Source organism: Hemitrygon akajei, chromosome 21, assembly GCF_048418815.1.
Source record: "Hemitrygon akajei chromosome 21, sHemAka1.3, whole genome shotgun sequence".
Taxonomy (NCBI): Eukaryota; Metazoa; Chordata; class Chondrichthyes; order Myliobatiformes; family Dasyatidae; genus Hemitrygon; species Hemitrygon akajei.
This window is the reverse complement of record NC_133144.1, coordinates 52,320,084-52,341,419: the sequence shown is the minus strand read 5'-3', so window position 1 is coordinate 52,341,419 and position 21,336 is coordinate 52,320,084. Positions and strand designations below refer to the sequence as shown.

At 42.7% G+C, this 21,336-nt stretch overlaps 1 protein-coding gene across 9 annotated transcripts in view; it reads left to right on the top strand.

Moving 5' to 3' along the window:
- Positions 1-21,336, top strand: part of LOC140714305 (PH and SEC7 domain-containing protein 1-like) — a 226,103-nt gene that overhangs the window by 160,571 nt on the left and 44,196 nt on the right. For all 9 annotated transcript variants that reach the window (XM_073025411.1, XM_073025416.1, XM_073025415.1 and 6 more), the window contains one exon: positions 21,239-21,282. In XM_073025411.1, coding sequence (XP_072881512.1) covers positions 21,239-21,282 — 44 coding nt within the window. The remainder of the gene's footprint in view (positions 1-21,238; positions 21,283-21,336) is intronic.

Below are 21,336 nucleotides of genomic sequence, written 5' to 3'. Positions count from 1 at the left end.
AGGCAGCATCTGCGGAGATCATTTAACATTAATGTTTTGATGTTGAGGACCCTTAATGGAGCCCTGGCAAGGAGTCAGTCTGACAAAAGGTCTTCAATTTGAAATGTTAACTCTATTACTTGCACCACATTGGTCAGACCACAAATGGAGTATTATGAGCAATTCTGGGGCCTCCTATCTAAGAGAGGACATGCTGGCTTTGCAGAGGATCCCAAGAGGTCGACAACAAGAATTATCCATTAAATACACTAACCCTTTTATTCCTGAGAGGGTTAAACATTTCTCATATGTTAACTCGCTTGGGAATAAAAGGGTTAATGTATGAGGAACGTTTGATGGCTCTGGGCTTGTACTCACTGGATTTCAGAGAAACTAGGGGGTATCTCAGTGAAACCTATCCAGTATTGAAAGGCCTAGACAGAGTAGACATGGAGAGGATGTTTCCAGTAGTGGGAGAGTCTAGGGCTAGAGGGCACATCCTTTGAATAGAAGGATGCTCCTTTAGAACAGGATGAGTAATTTCTTGCCAGAGGGTTGTGAATCCTTGGAAGTAAATGTCACAGACAGTTGTGCAAGCCAAGTTATTGGGTATATTAAAAGTCGAGGTTGGTATGTTCGTGTTTAGTAATGGCATGTAAGATTATGTAGCTGTGAGAGAATAAGTCAGCCATGATTGAATGGCGAAGTGGACTCAATGGGCTGAATGCCCTATTGCAGCTCCTGTGTGTTATGCACATAATGATCTAACACTGCTTTCACACCCATTTCCACTCTTTAGCCTGAGGTCACCAATATCATAACAAATGCTCTTGTCTGTTTGCATCCATCACGAGATGGTCCTGCTAGCTGTAGCACTGTGCAGATATTGACACACTGTCCCGAACTCCTCACAAACAGACACATCACCTCCTGATTCCCTCCTGCCGACATGCTGCAGAAATATTGACTCACTCTCCAGGATGTCTTGGAAATATTGAAATGTTGAAAATGTAGACAACCTTCCCATGATGTCCACAAATATTGATATAAATATATTGCCCATGTTCCGTAGAAACATTGACTCTCTGCCCAGGATTCTATGAAATAGAGACATTATGTTGTACAGCACAGAAACAGACTCTTCTGCCTGCCCATCAGTGCAGACATATTTGCACTTCTATGTTAATGCAGTGGCGGGGTGGAGATGTGTCTCTACCAAAAGAGGTGTAAGGCACTCCTTCCCTCTTCTAGCCTGCAGGTCACCCCTGGGCAAGGTGTAGCACCTTGCTTAGTTCCCCCCCCCCCCCCCCCCAGATTAGGGTCAGTGAATCCATGGGAGCAAGTGGTGGATGACCGTACGAGTAGCTGGTGCATATCATAAGTCCTGGTTACGCAACCACTGACGCCAGGCAAACAATCGCTGACGGAGTATTGATAATGGCTGGGATCACCTGTCTTATAAAGACACTGCCCAGAAGAAGGCAATGGCAAACCACTTCTGTAGAAATATTTGCCAAGAATAATTATGGTTATGGAAAGACCATAATTGGCCTTATGGCTTGGCACATAACCAACATAAATATTGAGATCCTCAACAAAATCTTTGCAAATATTTACATCCTGGGGTTCCCCAGAGATTCTTATACACTGCCTAATATTCCCTGGTGAAACAGCTACTAGAAAAGATTAAAGAAAAAAGATTAGCTTTATTTGTGACATTCTGTATACATCTAACATACGGTGAAATACGTCATTGCGTGAAATCAAATCAGCGGGGATTGTGCTGGGCAGCCCACAAGTGTCACTACTCTTCTGGTACCAACATTGCATCCCCACAAATCATTAACCCTCAATCAAACTGCATTATATGTGTTTAGAAGGTGGGAGGAAACCCTCATAATCATGGGGAGAGTGTACTAACTCCTTATAGAAGCAGCAGGAATTGAACCCCAATCTTACAGGTGGTCCTGTAAACCGTATGTTACGTAAACCGCTGTGCTGGTGTGCCACTCCACCATTTTGTCCAGGATGCCTGCAAATATTGACAGAATAACCGTGATCTGTGGAAATAATCAGGATTCTCTGTGAAAAGATCAGGAGCCATCCTGAAATACCAGAATCCTCGAAGAATCATTTGCTCTACGACGATGTCAGTGGTCCGGATTAGCATAGACTCCTCTCTGCAAATATGTTTCTTCAGTATCAGCGGCATGTTAGCACAATGTTTTATAGCACCAGTGACCCGGGTTCAATTAACCACTGTCTGTAAGGAGTTTGTACATTCTCCCCATGACCATGTGACCACTGGCGCTTCAGTTCCCTTCTACATTCCAAAGACGCATGGGCTAGTAGGTTAATTGGTCACATGGGTGTAATTGGGTGGCGCAGGCTCATTAGGCTGACAGGTCACGCTACCTTGCTGTATCTCTAAATAAAACAAATGAAATGAACTGAAATAGCTGGCCAAAAATATTGGGAGAAAACCCAGAATAAAACATCGATGCAGATTGGAATTACGTTGACAGGTACAATCCACTATTTTGCAACTGCGTGGCGGCTCCGCAGATTCCTGAATTCACGGAGCTCTCTCAGGGAACTTGCAGATTATATCCCATAATTACCATCTGACAACATTCACAGCATAATGAACTTCCATTTCACACCTGAATTCACGAAGCCAGTTCTGAAGCAGCACTCAGCAGACGGCACCACAGTATCTGATCGTTTTCTGATGCACTAAACCCCGATTTAGCTCTGTAAACCAATGGAGCTGCTTATCTGTGGCATAGGCTTTTGCGCTTGACTTGTACCAAAGAACTCTGTTTGAGGATAAGCTTCTACCACAGCCGAACGAAACAAAAGAGTCTGCTCAACCACCAACGGGTACATTCCTTTCAAAAAGATCCATCCTGCATAATAAAATGGAGGAAGTATTTCCCCAGATGCCATTGAACAGAATTAAAATGACCAAAAAATAGTTATGCTTGTGTTTTAAAGCCCGTGCTTCTAATTTGTTGCTTGCTCTCCTATTCTCGGAGTCCTGCTAAAGTGTATGCTTGTGATGCCAGCAGGAATTAAATTTAAGATTAACTCTTTCTTTCCAATATGGTTCAGTATCCTAGATCGTCATGGTGAACTGGTGTTGCTACGATGGCCCATCCAGTTGTCCGGTAGCGTGCAGTCGTTGCGGGACTCAGTAACGTCTTGTTATATGCTTGGAGTGAGCTGGCTCATTAGGCACTGAGGCAGGCTGGACAGCATTTTCACTGGCTTTGCATTCAATAGAAAGTGGACCTTGAGCTGGGCACTAAATAGATGAGACATCAGTCATTCCATTCAGACCTAACCTAGTCTGTGCCTAACTTGGATCCTTGTTAATGATACCCATAATTCATAGGTGATGACATTTTGGAGAGCAGAATAATCTGAAACTTCTCTATGGCCTCTGGCGTCTGGCCCTTCCTGATGAACCCTCCATATTATTATCCAGTTGTGAGTCTCGAGAGAACCAAAGTGGCAGTGGGTCAGTGGGTCACACGCATGATATAATTAGCCGCTGTTTTAACCAGTAACATTCTTTGCATTGAGAGGAGGATGTGGGTTCGAATGTATAAATAAAACTGAATATATATTCTGCATTGTTAGTGATCCCAAACACTGCAGAAACCAGTGAGCCAAGATTCCATGAATGTTAAGAATTCTGAGGAGTTGTTGGAGATTGAAAAAAATCTCTTGTCCCAGTCAAATTCCTTACTTTTCAAAACTAAATGGTGCTTCTCAGAAACAGCAGAGATGTCCATGCAATGGGGTCCCCACCATTACTTCAGCAGCAGTCTCAAGGCCATTGTATCCATAGAATTATTATATTATGGAAGCTGTTCTGCGAGTTGTAGCATACAAAAGAGTGTACAGTAGCGATTTGTAGTGTATGACAGTGTACTGTAGTGATATGTAGTGTACAAAAGACAGTGTACTGTTGTGATTTGTAGCATGTGAAAGACTGTACAGTCAGTGTACTGTAGTGTGTGATAGTGTACTGTAGTGATTTGTGTGTGACAGACAGTGTACTGTAGTGGGTTGTAGTGTGTGACAGTGTACTGTAGTGATTTGTAGTGTGTGACAATGAACTGTGGTGACTTGTGTGTGACAGACAGTGTATTGTAGTGATTTGTTGTGTGTGACAGACAGTGTACTGTGGTGATTTCTAGTGTATGACAATGTACTGTAGTGACTTGTGTGTGACAGACAGTGTACTGTAGTGATTTGTTGTGTGTGACAGTGTACTGTAGTGATTTGTTGTGTGTGACAGACAGTGTACTGTAGTGGGTTGTAGTGTGTGACAGTGTACTGTAGTGATTTGTAGTGTGTGACAATGAACTGTGGTGACTTGTGTGTGACAGACAGTGTATTGTAGTGATTTGTTGTGTGTGACAGACAGTGTACTGTGGTGATTTCTAGTGTATGACAATGTACTGTAGTGACTTGTGTGTGACAGACAGTGTACTGTAGTGATTTGTTGTGTGTGACAGTGTACTGTAGTGATTTGTTGTGTGTGACAGACAGTGTACTGTAGTGATTTGTTGTGTGAGACAGACAGTGTACTGTAGTGATTTATTGTGTGTGCCAGTGTACTGTAGTGATTTGTAGTGTGTGACAGACAGTGTACTGTAGTGATTTGTTGTATGTGACAGACAGTGTACTGTAGTGATTTGTTGTGTGAGACAGACAGTGTACTGTAGTGATTTGTTGTGTGTGACAGACAGTGTACTGTAGTGATTTGTTGTGTGTGCCAGTGTACTGTAGTGATTTGTAGTGTGTGACAGACAGTGTACTGTAGTGATTTGTTGTGTGTGACAGTGTACTGTAGTGATTTGTTGTGTGTGACAGACAGTGTACTGTAGTGGGTTGTAGTGTGAGACAGTGTACTGTAGTGATTTGTAGTGTGTGACAATGAACTGTGGTGACTTGTGTGTGACAGACAGTGTATTGTAGTGATTTGTTGTGTGTGACAGACAGTGTACTGTGGTGATTTCTAGTGTATGACAATGTACTGTAGTGACTTGTGTGTGACAGACAGTGTACTGTAGTGATTTGTTGTGTGTGACAGTGTACTGTAGTGATTTGTTGTGTGTGACAGACAGTGTACTGTAGTGATTTGTTGTGTGAGACAGACAATGTACTGTAGTGATTTATTGTGTGACAGACAGTGTACTGTAGTGATTTGTTGTATGTGACAGACAGTGTACTGTAGTGATTTGTTGTGTGAGACAGACAGTGTACTGTAGTGATTTGTTGTGTGTGACAGACAGTGTACTGTAGTGATTTGTTGTGTGTGCCAGTGTACTGTAGTGATTTGTAGTGTGTGACAGAGTGTACTGTAGTGATTTGTTGTGTGTGACAGTGTACTGTAGTGATTTGTTGTGTGTGACAGACAGTGTATTGTAGTGATTTGTTGTGTGAGACAGACAGTGTACTGTAGTGATTTGTTGTGTGTGACAGTTTACTGTAGTGATTTGTTGTGTGTGACAGTGTACTGTAGTGATTTGTTGTGTGTGCCAGTGTACTGTAGTGATTTGTAGTGTGTGACAGACAGTGTACTGTAGTGATTTGTTGTGTGTAACAGACAGTGTACTGTAGTGATTTGTTGTGTGTGACAGTTTACTGTAGTGATTTGTTGTGTGTGACAGTGTACTGTAGTGATTTGTTGTGTGTGCCAGTGTACTGTAGTGATTTGTTGTGTGTGACAGACAGTGTACTGTAGTGATTTGTTGTTTGTGACAGACAGTGTACTGTAGTGATTTGTTGTGTGTGACAGTGTACTGTAGTGATTTGTAGTGTGTGACAGACAGTGTACTGTAGTGATTTGTTGTGTGTGACAGACAGTGTACTGTAGTGATTTGTTGTGTGAGACAGACAGTGTCCTGTAGTGATTTGTTGTGTGTGACAAACAGTGTACTGTAGTGATTTGTAGTGTGAGACAGACAGTGTACTGTAGTGATTTGTTGTGTGACAGACAGTGTACTGTAGTGATTTGTTGTGTGAGACAGACAGTGTACTGTAGTGATTTGTTGTGTGTGACAGTTTACTGTAGTTATTTGTTGTGTGTGACAGTGTACTGTAGTGATTTGTTGTGTGTGCCAGTGTACTGTAGTGATTTGTAGTGTGTGACAGACAGTATACTGTAGTGATTTGTAGTGTGTGACAGACAGTGTACTGTAGTGGTTTGTTGTGTGAGACAGACAGTGTACTGTAGTGATTTGTTGTGTGTGACGGACAGTGTACTGTAGTGATTTGTTGTGTGTGCCAGTGTACTGTAGTGATTTGTAGTGTGTGACAGACAGTGTACTGTAGTGATTTGTAGTGTGTGACAGACAGTGTACTGTAGTGATTTGTTGTGTGTGACAGACAGTGTACTGTAATGATTTGTTGTGTGAGACAGACAGTGTACTGTAGTGATTTGTTGTGTGTGACAGACAGTGTACTGTAGTGATTTGTTGTGTGTGCCAGTGTACTGTAGTGATTTGTAGTGTGTGACAGACAGTGTACTGTAGTGATTTGTTGTGTGTGACAGACAGTGTACTGTAGTGATTTGTTGTGTGAGACAGACAGTGTACTGTAGTGATTTGTTGTGTGTGACAGTGTACTGTAGTGATTTGTTGTGTGAGACAGACAGTGTACTGTAGTGATTTGTTGTGTGTGACAGTTTACTGTAGTGATTTGTTGTGTGTGACAGTGTACTGTAGTGATTTGTTGTGTGTGCCAGTGTACTGTAGTGATTTGTTGTGTGTGACAGACAGTGTACTGTAGTGATTTGTTGTGTGTGACAGACAGTGTACTGTAGTGATTTGTTGTGTGTGACTGTGTAGTGTAGTGATTTGTTGTGTGAGACAGACAGTGTACTGTAGTGATTTGTTGTGTGAGACAGACAGTGTACTGTAGTGATTTGTTGTGTGTGACAGTGTACTGTAGTGATTTGTTGTGTGTGACAGACAGTGTACTGTAGTGATTTGTAGTGATTTGTTGTGTGTGACAGACAGTGTACTGTAGTGATTTGTTGTGTGTGACAGTGTACTGTAGTGATTTGTTGTGTGTGACAGACAGTGTACTGTAGTGATTTGTTGTGTGTGCCAAGTGTACTGTAGTGATTTGTTGTGTGTGACAGACAGTGTACTGTAGTGATTTGTTGTGTGTGACAGACAGTGTACTGTAGTGATTTGTTGTGTGTGACAGTGTACTGTAGTGATTTGTAGTGTGTGACAGACAGTGTACTGTAGTGATTTGTTGTGTGTGACAGACAGTGTACTGTAGTGATTTGTTGTGTGTGACAGTGTACTGTAGTGATTTGTTGTGTGTGACAGACAGTGTACTGTAGTGATTTGTTGTGTGTGACAGACAGTGTACTGTAGTGATTTGTTGTGTGTGACAGTGTACTGTAGTGATTTGTTGTGTGTGACAGACAGTGTACTGTAGTGATTTGTTGTGTGTGCCAGTGTACTGTAGTGATTTGTAGTGTGTGACAGACAGTGTACTGTAGTGATTTGTAGTGTGTGACAGACAGTGTACTGTAGTGATTTGTTGTGTGTGACAGTGTACTGTAGTGATTTGTAGTGTGTGACAGACAGTGTACTGTAGTGATTTGTTGTGTGTGACAGACAGTGTACTGTAGTGATTTGTTGTGTGTGACAGACAGTGTACTGTAGTGATTTGTTGTGTGTGACAGACAGTGTACTGTAGTGATTTGTTGTGTGTGACAGTGTACTGTAGTGATTTGTTGTGTGTGACAGACAGTGTACTGTAGTGATTTGTTGTGTGTGCCAGTGTACTGTAGTGATTTGTAGTGTGTGACAGACAGTGTACTGTAGTGATTTGTTGTGTGTGACAGACAGTGTACTGTAGTGATTTGTAGTGTGTGACAGACAGTGTACTGTAGTGATTTGTTGTGTGTGACAGACAGTGTACTGTAGTGATTTGTTGTGTGTGACAGACAGTGTACTGTAGTGATTTGTTGTGTGTGACTGTGTAGTGTAGTGAATGGCGGATGCTCAGCCTTCTGTATAGCACAGATGATCGACATTCACAGTGTTCTGGAAGAAAGTGTACTTGCTCTACTGTCCAGCATTCATGATTCACTACATTTGTCATGTGATGGAACACAGTGTGTGCATTTTTGACAATGGTGTGTGTAATAATGGTTTCCATTTTGTTATATGTAAGAACTTGTTATTATAGTGTTTCATGGCTGTATTTGCATTCTGTTAGGCCGCGATACAGAAAATGTGATTTCATGTATGCTGAATTCAGAGCAGTATACACTGTATGATCAACACAAGAGGTTCTGCAGATGCTGGAAATCCAGAGGAACACACACAAAATGCTGGAGGGACTCAGCTGATCAGGCACATCTATGGAGAGGAATAAAGAGTTGACATTTTGGCTCAAGACGCTTCATCAGGATGGGAGAGAAAGGGGAAGGAAGCCAGAATAAGAAGGTGGGGGGTGGAGAGGAAGGACTACAAGTTCGAAAGTGATAGGTGAACCCATCTGAAGAGGATGGAAGGTGGGTGGGGGAGAGTGGATGAATTGACAAGCTCAGAGTTGATGGGTGGAAAAGGTAAAATGCTGAAGAAGGGGAGAATCTGATAGGAGAGGAGAGTGGACCATAGGAGGGAGGGCTCCAGAGGGATGTTATGGGCAGGTGAGGAGAAGTGAAAATGAAATGGGAACCAGAATGGGAATAGAAATAAAAAGAAGAGGGAGGGAGAAGACATTATTAGAAGTTAGAGAAATTGATGTTCATGCCGTAAGGATGGAGGCTATCCGGATGGAATATGAGGTGTTATTCTTCTCCATGGACGCTGCCTGCCCTGCTGAGTTCCTCCAGCAGTTTGTGTGTGCTATATTATGTGATTCAGATTTAATATACACTGTTTGTTTATCCATATTTCAAGCATTACTGATAAGACCGACATTGATTGTCTGTTCCAATTACACTTGAGAAGCAATGGCAGAGCAGCTCTGGAACCTCTGGGGAAGGACCCCCCCCCCCCACAGTGTTGTTGGGCAGGGAGTTTCCGCACTTAGACGTGAAGTTGTGAAGGAGTTCTATTGTATTTCCATGTCAGGATGGTGGAGGGAAAGCTGCAGGTTGTGGTGTTCATATGCTCCAGCTGCTCGTGGCCGCTTTGCTGGTAGAAGTGGAGGGTTTGGGTGGTGCTCGTGGAGTAGCCTGGTCAAAGTACCTGTATCAGCAATGAGAAGTCGAGTGAGCTAGAGCTTTTCTCTTTGGAGCGAAGGAGGACCAGCGGAGACTCGACAGAGATGTATAAAATAATAAGTGGCATGGATAGAGTGGATAGCCACTTCACTTTTCCCAGGGTGGAATGGCTAATCTGAGGGGCCATAATTTTAAGGTGACTGGAGGAAAGTATAGGGCAGAGTTTTTTTTTAACAAGGAGAAGTAGTGAGTGCTTGAAACACATTACCGGGGTGGTGATAGAGGCAGATGCCTCAGTGAGATTTAAGAAACTCTTAGATAGGTACATGGAGGAAAGAAAAAACAAGAGCTACGTGGGAAGGAAGGGTTGGATTAATCTTGCAGTAGCTTAAAATTTGGCACAACCACTGTACAAGGTTCAGTATATGGTGTGCAAGTTTTAACATACAGCAAATGGTACAAAATAGATTGAACTTGGTTAACTATGTACAACTTAGTTAAGCATACACTGTGGATATTTCAGTGTGCAGTGCCCTTGGACTAAATGCACTGCAGGATCCAGTATATAGGGTTCCAAATGAACATTGGTGTACAAAGGGCTGTTTAATATGTTGAGCACCTGCTTGTTTAGTATGCATTGCACAGTGTGGTATACTGTTTAAATCTTCCACGGTTTGTATGCTAAATTTATATGTACTGTCTAATATAAACTGCATTTGGTTTATTAAATATTGTATAATTCCGATACAGTTTAATATGCACTTTAGTGATCAATATACAGAGTGCTGGATTAAATGCACTACATGGACCAATGTTCTGGATTAATTTGCCCTGCATAGTCCAGTATATGGCGAGCTTGATTTTATAACAGTGTGTGATCTAGAATATAGAGCACTAGTTTACTATGTAATGCATTGCCTTGCAAAGATGGAATGTACTGTGTGCCCCAGTGTACAGGGTGTTGGTTTAAAATGCATTTTAGAGAGTATTACTGGATAAATAGCCAATGGATTGTCCAGTTAAATGTGTGTGTGTGTGGATTAGTACAGTATGTACAGTGCATTGAACAATATAGTGGGATGGGTTAAATTGTGCTGTGCTAGTGTACTGGTTTAATAGGCATAGTATAGCTCCGTGTGCAGAGTATTTGTTTAATATCAATTGTACTTAGCCCAGTACGGGTTTAGTACACATGGTGTAAATTCCTGTAGACAATGGGGAAGTTTGATGTACACAGTGTAGACTGTGTACAGTGAGTTTGGATTAAGATTCATTGTGCATTGTTCAGAATAGTTCTTTAAAATGCATTATGTGGTGCAGTGTACAGTGAGCAGATTTAATATGCACTGTACATGGTCTTGTAAATGGTGCCTGGTCTAATATGCTCTATGCATGGTTTAATAGGCATTGTGCATGGTCCAGAATGCATTCGGCTAGTTTAATATACTGCCATGGTGTAGCATAAGGTGGGCTGGTTTAATATGAAACGTGCTTGGTTCTGCATTCTCTTGATCATGATCCAGTGAAAGATTGTGTTACTGAGTTTACACCATAAATAGGACTGGGATAAATACTGGGAATTAATTGCAAGTGACAAACAGACAAACAGTGTAATTTTCATCCCAACCATTGCTCTGATCCAAGCTGCTTCCCACTAAACCTGGCTCCACTGAAAATTGCTGCCCTCGTTTTTAATCCTCTTCGTGCTTCAACTGCCCCTCACCCCCAGCTCCTTCTCTTTCACTTTGCTAATGCTCTAAGATTAAAATTCAAAGCTCAAAGTAAATTTATTATCAAAGTACATCGATATCACCATATACAACCCTGAGATTCATCTTCTTGCAGGCATACTCAATAAGTCCTTAATCGAATAATAATCATAATAGAATCAATAAAAGACCACACCAACTTGGGTGTTCAACCAGTGTGCAAAAGACAACAAACTGCGCAAATACAAAAGGAAAAAAATAATAAATAAACAATAAATATAGAGAACATGAGACTAGGAGTCCTTGAAATTGAGTCTATAGATTGTGGGAACTTTTCAATGAGTGAAGTTATCCCCTTGGTTCAAGAGCCTGATGTTTGAGGGGTAATAACTGTTCCTGAACTTGGTACTGAGAGTCCTGAAGCCCCCGTGCCTTCTTTCTGATGGCAGCAGCCAGAAGAGAGCGGGACCTGTGTGGTTAAGAAATGTTAGAGTAAATGGGTGGTTGATGGTTTAGACTTGATGGGCTGAAGGGCCTTTCTGTTCCTATTCTCTCTAAGACTCTGCTTCTCTAGTTCCAGCCTCTTAATCATCTCAGAGTATAATACACACCATTAAAGGCCATGCCTTCATGTACCTGCGGAATTCTTTCCCCCTGCCCCGTTAACAGAATCCTACAAAGCTCTAGTAATAAGCTGTAGCAACAAGCTACTTTTCATCTAATGTATGCCCTGTTTATGTATGCCAGTGAGAAAAATAAACTTGAACTTGTATCTGTAAACTTTGCCTCTTGGGCGTCATCAGTTTTTCTTTGATAACCCTCCATGAGATATTTTTGCTGTCGTTCAAGTGGTTTTAGATAATAAAAGCCTGCACATGCCAGAAATCTGAACTAAAAATGGAAAGTGCTGAAAACACTCCGGCACAAGCGATGTTGCAGATACTGGAAACCTTGAGAAGCACATACAAAATGCTGGAGGATCTCAGCGGGTCAGGCAGCAGTTGATATTTTGAGCCGAGACCCTTTATCGGGACGGGAAAAGGAAAGGGGCTGAAGCCTGGGGTCTGGCGTCTGCATTTTCCTTTCCAGTCCTGATGAATGGCCTTGGCCCAAAATGTCAACTGTCCCCTTCCTTCCGTAGATGCTGGTTGACCTACCGAGTTTTATATGTGTTGCTGAAAGCACTCAACAGGTCAGGCATCATCTGTTGAAAGGGGAACTGTTCTGAGGAAGGGTCCAACACCTTTATTTCTACCACAGATGCTGCCTGACCTGCTGAGCGTCTGCAGAATATTATGGATTTATATTGTAATTTTAATTAAAAGACTTGGTCTTGTAGCTCTGGGGGTGGCTTGCTGGGGTGGCATTTGCCAGCCCGAAGGGCGGATGGAGAGCACCAGGCATTTAAAGTGTGGGTGTTCCTTCTAAGGAAAACATATCACTTGTAAATCTGCCTGTGTATTTTTTTTCTTAAAAATCCCAACCTACGTACGAAGCCAGATGTTTCTCTATTAAGCCCTCAGCGTTGGCTCCAGCGCTAATTAAACGCTGACACTTGCCAAGTAGCAATACAAACAGACCGGGCGGGCGGGCGGGAGCGAGGAGCCTCTCTTGGGAAGAGCTGACCCGACTGTTTCTCGCAGAGGCAGGACAACAGCTCTCGGCAAGGCGCCAAGTTTACCACTACATGCTAATCCCAAACAGAGGCAAGTGCAGGGTTGTCAGTGGAGATAAAGGGGAGCGTGAATCACACCAGAGTCTGCGATTATTAGGCACATCCAGAGAGACCTCGGCGCTGCGAAGCCTGCTCCGCGCATTTGCAGAGACGGGGAGCTATGATCGGACTGAACAGCGTCCACACGAGCGGCAGCCTGCAGCTCCGGTCAGCGGGGGCTCGTTACAACCGGGATTACTATGGGGCAGACACCTTTCGATACCGACCCCCACAACGCTCCAAGTCACTGGGGCCACAGGGAATGTCGAAACTCCGCAGCAAGCAGAAGGTAAACCGGGGGCTGCGGGAGGATTTTCACGGGCATTTGCATCTTGCTGCGCGGCTCTCTATTTCGCAAATGTGAAAAAGAAACCGGCTACGTACTGGCAAGAATTGGAGAAGAAAGCAAAACCTAATCAAGTGTCTGTAGGAGCGTGGTGCGAGCAATCCCGTGCTCTTGTAAATAATCAGAATTATCCCGTTGCAAAAATTTGAATGACCGTCCGATTTCCAGCTGAAATCCGGCGCGTTTTGCACCTGCTACCCTGTGTTGGAAAGCCGCAGAGAGAAAATTCCCTGGGGTGTTTGGAAGGGGGTGTAGTGGCTTTCGCCCGAGGGGAGGAGAGGGGTGGGTGGGGGGGGGGAAGGGGAATCAGTTTTGGTTTGGTGCATTGCAGTATTTATTCAGAAGGGCAGGGTCTATAGAATCCGCATCTGGGAGCAACCACCAAGATGGATAGGACAGCCCCCTCCTCGATTCCCCCTCCCCCCCCACTCCGCTGCAATTCCCAAGCGGGTTAGCTGAACGTTGTTTTTATTCCCCCCGAGTCCCACGAAGCAGTGGAAAAGACTTGCTAGATTGAAAGGAGCGAGCCGTGGATATGGTGCTATCACCAATCCGGGGATTTAAACGTGGTCCCGAGGAAGGGTCTCGGCCCGAAGCATCGACTGTTTATTCATTTCCATAGATGCTGCCTGACCGGCTGAGTTCATCCAGCATTTTGTGTGTGTTGCTTTAAAGGTGGTGCAAGCAGCCTCGGTACCAGAGCGCCGGGAACTGTTGCCCGTGCATTCACGTAAAACGCAGAGCCGCTGAGAAATATTGCTGGCTGTGGTAGCCAGTGAATGGACTCATTCCATTCGTGACGTGAAAGAATGGCTTTCTCTCCCCTAGCATAGCGGAATGAATGGTGTGTGACACACGGCGTGATTAAGGTGCAGGCGAGGAGGCAGTTCCAGTGAGTTACGGCTGGTTAGATTGCGCTTTTCCGCAACTGATTTTGCGGTAAAACATTCCATGTTATAAACTCCAAGATGCGCTTGTGCGCTAGTTGCCATTAAATTTGCCTCTGAAAGTTTAGTATGACAATTCGTTAATTGCCAATCAGCCTCTCAGTCATAAATTGAGCATGAAGTTCCACAGAGTAAACAAAAAGAAATGTACTGGAGGAACTCACTGGGTCTGGCAGCATCTGTGGAGGGAAGCTGATGTTTCAGACGGAGATTCTTCATGCGTTCCCAGGTCTTCAAACTGTTTATTAAAATGTGTCATTTATTATATTTTGTTTTGTTGTTAAATCCCATTTCCTCTCCTCCTCTTCCCATTTTCCTCCTGATTTGATATTCAACTCCTACACTCCAGTTCACATCAGGGAATAAATAACATTAATGAAGGGCACAGAAAGGAGATAGCTTGCCCCCATGACACAGGCATCAGAAGCTAGAGTCTATAGGTTTAGGGCAAAGGAGTGAGATATATCAGCTAGTTGAGTGGTGATGAGCAACAACCTTGTACTCGGCATCAGTAAGACCAAAGAAGTAATTGTGGACTTCAGAGAGGGCAAGACAATGGAACATGCACCAGTCCTCTTAGAAGGAAAGGGCGAACAATCCTGGGTGTCAATATCTCTAAGGATCTATCCATATCGATGCAGCTATAAAGGCACAACGGCAGCTAAAGTTTTATTAGAAGTTTGTGGAGATTTAGTATGTCACCAAAGACACGTGCAAACTTCTACGGATGGATGTCGTGTGGAGAGCATTCTAACTGGCTGCATCATTGTCTGGGATGCGGGCGTTGCAGGGGATCAAAATAAGCTGCAGAAAGTTGTAAGCTCAGTCGGCATTATGCGTACTAGCCCCCCCCCCCATCTTCCAGGGCATATTCAAGGAGTGATGCCTTAAAAAAGGCAGCATCCATCGTTAAGCACTCCCATCACGCAGGGCATGCCCTCTTCTCACTGCTACCATCGGGGGGGGGGGGGGTACAGAAGCCCGAAGACACACACTCAGTGATTCAGGAACAGCTTCTTCCCCTCTGCCATCCGATTTCTGAATGAACATTCAACCCATGAACACTACTTCTCCACTGTTTCCTCTTTTTGCACTACTTAATTAATTTTTAAAAAATAGATGTAAGTCATGACATATGCCAGTGATATTAAACCTGATTATGATTCTGAATCTGAAGAGGAAGAGGGAAAATGAAGAAGAATTTTGTTACCCATAGGATATTTAGAATGGATGATGGAGGCAGGCACTCTCACGAAGAGTATCTGGAGGAGCTCCTGAATTGCTAAAGCATAGAAGGCTACACAACAAGTGCTGGGAACTGGGTTCAGTGTAGATGGTTAGCATGGATGTGGTGGGCTGAAGAGCTCGAGTCCAAGCTTTGCAGATTAAAAATAAAGAATTAGGTTGCTTTTCACGGTATGTCAAATCAAACCTGTGAGGATTGTGCTGGGGGCAGGGGCAAATATTGCCACACTTCTGGCACCAACATAATATGGCCACAACTTGCTAACCTTAATTGCAACTCTTTGAAATGCGGGAGGAAACTGGAACAGCTGGAGGAAACCCACAGGCAAGCGGCGGGAACTGAATCCCAATCTTACAGCTCGCGCTGTAAAGCGTTGTGGTAACTGCCACGCGACGGTGGCACTGCCCTGCCTAAGCTACTGCACTGCCTGGTGCTGTTTGACATTCCAGCATTTCGCACTCTGTTCTGTTGAGTGTGTTGTGAAACCTGTGCAGAGTAGAGGTGCTCTACCCACCCTCTACACCCCACCAGATTCCGACAACATTCTATTCCCAAAAACTCTTCATAACTCGAGCACTTTGTAAGTCAGAAAAGCAGCAGCCCAGCCCTATATTTAAATAAAAGCATCATCCAACCAAGGCCAGTGTGTTGTCAAACCAGGGAGTTGAACTCAACCGTTCAGATTTCTGTGTAAGGTGTAATGATAATATTGTGGCAGGAAAAGTATTATCCCTACTCAGGAATGTGTGTGCTCTGTATGGACTGAAGGAACAGTTTGTTTCATTTAGGCTCTGTGAAGATAGAACAGGTATTGTGATCCTAACATTACACCAGAGCTGCAAACTGAGTTCCCACGGAGCAGAAGATATCTGCAGCTCCAGCAATGGCCAGCAAATCCATCTGACCTGTCTCCCAAAAACCCTCAAACATATTTAAAGGGGGGACATAAGTCGGGTGTTAAGGACCTGTCTTAGTATTTGGGCACAGCGAGCTGTGTGCATGGCGCAGACTTTCATGTGGAAGTTTGCTGTAGTTCGGTGGTTTGTAGCTCCTCAATATTCCTTTTTAAGATCAGGTTTATTATCATTGACATATGTCATTAAATATATAGGATATATATGTATAAGTATATATGTGTGGGGGGGGTGGGGGGTGCTAAAAGAGAACAGAAGTAATAAGGTAGTGTTTATGGGTTCATTGACCTTTCAGGAATCTGGAGGGGAGGAAGCTGTTTCTAAAACATTGAGTGTGCATCTTCAAGCTCCTGTAGCTTTTTGCTGATGTTATTAGTGAGAAGAGGGCATGTCCTGGGTAGTGGGGGCCCTTCAGGATGGATGCTGCCTTTTTAGACATCGTCTTTTGAAGATGTCCTTGAATGTTAGGAGGCTCATGCCCGTGAGGGAGCTGACTGACTTTTAAATAAAAAACATTCCTACTTTCCTCGTTGAGATCTCCTTGGGAGTTTAGTTTCTTTAAGAGAATTCGGGAGAATGAAGGAGCAGTCGGAGTCCCTAACCAAAGTTGTTCCAATTACCTAAACATTGTAAAGGGCAAGAAAATGCTGTGAGACTGTGGCTCAACATCATCGACTGCTTTTGCTTCCTTTAAACTTACTGGGTTCATTGGAAAATTTATAATAATATAGTACGACATACTGAAGAAGCCAGTTAAAAGTATGTTGGGGTATTAATAGGCTTTACATCAAATAGCCCTAAAATTCTGCTAGTCCAGCACCACCAAAGTGCCAGGGTACAAGATTTTAGAAGGTTTGATGTCAGCCTAAAGCAAACTTTAAATAATGGAGATCGGCATGGTTTATTTACCTGGCTGAAAAGACTAGTGATGCTGTGAGCTATCCTTCTGTTGGAAGATTGAAACTGTTCAAACTCCAGGCTACAGCTGGACAACAATGCTAAACTTCTCAGACATGTTAAAATGAAGCCCTGATCCCACGGAACACTCGAAGTTCGAAGTATATTTATTATCAAAGTATGCAAGTATTATCATATACTACCTTGAAACGCATTTTTCTTGCAGGCATTTACGGTAGAACAGAGAAATACAATAGAATTTGATGGAAAAGCTACACACAAAGACTGACAAATAACCAACGTGCAAAAGAAGACAAATTGTAAATAAAATAAATAATACTGAGAAGATGAGTTATAGAATCATTGAAAGTGAGTCTGTAGGTTGTAGAAACAGGTCAGGGTTAAGGTGAGTGAAGTTGTCCATGCTGATTAGGGAGGCTGATAGTTCAAGGGTAATAATTGTCCTGACCCTGTTGGTGTGGGACCTAGGACTCCTGTACCCCCTTCTCTTCTTTCAAGAGACAATATTCTGCTCTCAATCAAGTTGCTGTATATCAGTCACTTGGTAACTGGGATGTGACTATTTTCTTGCCTGCTCATTGAATGAGGCACTGTTCATTAATTTGATAAAGTAGTGTATGCTTGCTTGAAATAAAACCAGAAAGTATTAAAAAAAACTTAGCAGAGCAGGCAGTGTCTGTGAAAGGAGGAGGAGAGATCACGCTTCAGATTAGAGGCTTTTCATCAAAACTCGTATGGGAACATGGTGAATAAGACAGCTGGGTTTGTCTTGGAACAGAGCATTGAACTTCAGATTCCGTTTATTGTCATTTAGAAACCACAAATGCAATGCAGTTCAAAAATGAGACAATGTTCCTCCAGAATGATATCACAAAAGCATATGACAAAACAGACTACACCAGAAAATCCACATAACGTTTGGCAGTCCCCAATCCAGAGTCCGGAGAGGCTGCTGCCTATTAATATCGTGCTACCGTCTTAGCGCGTTTCCCGGAGAGGAGCTCCAAATCCACCAGACAAAACAAGATCAAAAACTAAAGTTACAAGACCTGCACAAAACTACATAGTTACAACATATAGTTACAACAGTGCAAACAATAGCATAATTGATAAAAAAAAACAGACCATGGGCACAATAAAAATAGTCCAAAGATGTTAAAGGACTATAAGTTCAAAAGAAATCACCACACAGTTTCCACAAGTCCCCAGGGTCCCGACAGACTCGCCATCCCACACCTGCGGCAGAAGGGAATACCCCCGCTATGGACTTTCACGGCGCCGCCTGACTCAGCCTCGCAGATGCAGCACACAGTGAAAGCTCCGTCGAACCCAGCCTTGCAGACACAGCACACACCAAACTTGAAGCATTCCCAGGATAATAGATGGTGATTTGCCTTCAAGTAAATAAATATTCTGGAATTTCTATCTAGTAATAATTATTATAAAATCTCTTCTGATTTGCTAAGGAAAAACAGCCATTCTAAACCAGACTGTGTTCCTGTAGACGCAAAGTAATGCAATCTTTATTGTTCAGAATGAGTAGCAAATGTCGCTACTCATACAGTTCACATATTCTGAACAAATAAGACAAAATCTGCAATAATCTTCATCATAGCAACTCATGGTAGCATAGTAATTGGTGTTACACTATTACAGCGCAGTTGACCCAAGTTCAATTTGGCTGCCCTCTGTAAGGAGTTTGTGTGTTCTCCCTGTGAATGCATGTGTTTTGTCAGGGTGCTCCAGCTTCCCCCCACATTCCAAAGACACACGGGCTGGTAGGTGGATTGATCACATGGGTGTAACTTGTTGGAAGGGCTTGTCATACAGTGCAGGAACAGACCCTTCGCCCCAACTCATCCATGCCAACCATTTACGCTTGTTTGGCTAATATCCTCTAAATATTTCCTATCTACTACATGTATGTCTGAATGTTTTTAGATTAGACAGAGGGCTATGCATCAATAGAATTTTGTTGTCCAAGGATACTGTCGTTATGTTGGGTAAAGATTCTTGCACTGCCTGCTATCTTGATGGCCTGGCCTTTAACTAGATTACAGCCTCAGAGATGAGAGGCAGCCCACAATCCAATGTGGTCACCAAATCCCCTATGGGGCCCAGTTCCACAAACCGAGACACACAGTACCCAGTTGTCAACCAAATAACTACACATAGCTTAACACTGGACGTTGCTGTGCTCCAAGGGAATTTTCATTATTTAGAGCTTGAATGGGTAGCTATTATTCCATGAATTATTTTGAGGTGTTTGGGGAATTGCAGAAAATCAGTTTTAGTCCAAATGGGTCAAAAATAAACACTATACCTCGTAATGGGGAAAGGCATAGTATACCTTCAAACATCACACTGCTCCCTGTTATAGCTTATAGCCATGCGTCCAAATGTATACCCAAGGATTGTGTTTTAATTTTTCCCTTGGCTTGTCAATAATAGGAAAAATGTCATTAATCTGTTGGCATGATCCAATATATCAAGCTCACTCAAACATCAAATTCAGTAAGTTTGAATTACTCAATAAAAACAAAACATCCAGCCCATTAGATCAAGCTTCTAACAGATCTAGTAAAGAAAATCCAATTCACTCAAAATATCTACCTCCATCAATTGTCCTGCTCCCTCCCCCAAATCTCCCTCAATCAATTGATCATTCAGGTCTGTGTCTCTGCTAATTACTCAATTCAGTTGAACAAGAGGCAGGAGCACACTAGTCGAATCTGAATCAGGTTTAATATCATTGGCGTTTGTTGTTATGTGGCAAGAGTGGATCGTACTAGCAGAGCTGCTGACACCCAGGTCAGCCCTAAGGAGGGGAATACATAGTTGATGTTTTGGGCTGTGACCCTTCATCAGGACTAATAAAAATGGGTTCAGTTCAAAACATTTACTGTGTATTTCCCTCCATAGATGCTGAGTGACTTGCTCTGGCATTTTATTTATTGAGAGATGCAGCACAAAGTACAAACGTAGATCCTTCCAGCCCTTCGAGTCATGCTGCCTCAGCAACTCTAACTTAACTCTAACTTAATCATGAAACAATTTACAATGACCAATTTAATCTACCTGGTATGTCCTTGGATTGAGGAAGGAAACTGGAGCAGCTGAGGAAAACCCACACATTCCACGGGGAAGACATATAATGACTCCTTAAAAGGGCACCAGAATTTAACTCTGAGTTCTGACACCCCGCATTATAATAGCATTGTGCTAATCACTGCGCCCATTTTGTGTGTGTTCCTCAAGATTTCCAGCATCTGCAGAATCTCTTGTATTTAGGTTAGTGTACAACTGGTGTAATAGGGTTCATGATGGTTGACACAGACTTAGTGGGTTGGCCGACCGGTCTCGCAGCTGCATCAGTCAAAGCTTGTGCTCAGCCAAATGAATCAAACCAGACTGCTGTCCATCATCTCTTTCTGTCCCACCCTGATACATATTATCTGTAGCATATAGCACATCCAAGCATAATTAAGTTTAATAGCAAATTTGGTTCGTGTTTTTTGTAATAACTGGCCGTAGAGAAATCACTCAGAACGCTTTGGTGAGTAGTGTTTTGCTAAGTATTCGTGTAGAACGGTGTTACAAAAGAAACACATGGAATTGGCTGGGATTGTGTCAAAACAATTTGAAGGGCATTTTTTCTTGTGTAGAGGGACAAATGAATAAATCAATCAGATTTAGAAGTCAATGACGTAATCATATTCCTCCATATAAAACAAACTATTAAAGACAATTAGATATTTCTTTCAAAAATATACAGACGCAATATTTTCACATTGCTTTTGTTATACATAACTGTTTTTGACAAAACTGGAATGATGTAAGACCTACAGGTTTTTTTTACCCTATTTTTACCAGAACAATCAACACGCTGTCTCCACAGTTATAACACTTGTGCTTGGTTATCAGACATTATCTCCGGTTTAACATCTCACCCAACAGGCATCGTCTCCAAAGATGCAATCTCCTCTGCGTTGTACTCCCTGGTGGCTTGCCACTTGGCGTGGACTCACAATTTCTGAAGCCAACAAAACGACATTTAGCTGAAGAGGTTCAAAACTGTGCAATTTTATTCTGTGGTGGCTTACCTCTTGAAGTGGATACACTATCTCTGAAGCCAATGAAAGAATGATTAGCCAAGGAGATTCAAAAACTGTACAGTTTTCTTCTTGCAGGAACACCTTTGGTGTCCAAGACTCTTATTTTGTTCTGTCTCCATTTTTTGTGTCTCTACAGGTTTTGTACAGCTCGATCAAAAATGAGAAATTACAATGGACAATGTAAGTACAAATCTATCTCCTAATGTTCCACAAACTGGTTTATTTTATCTAGGG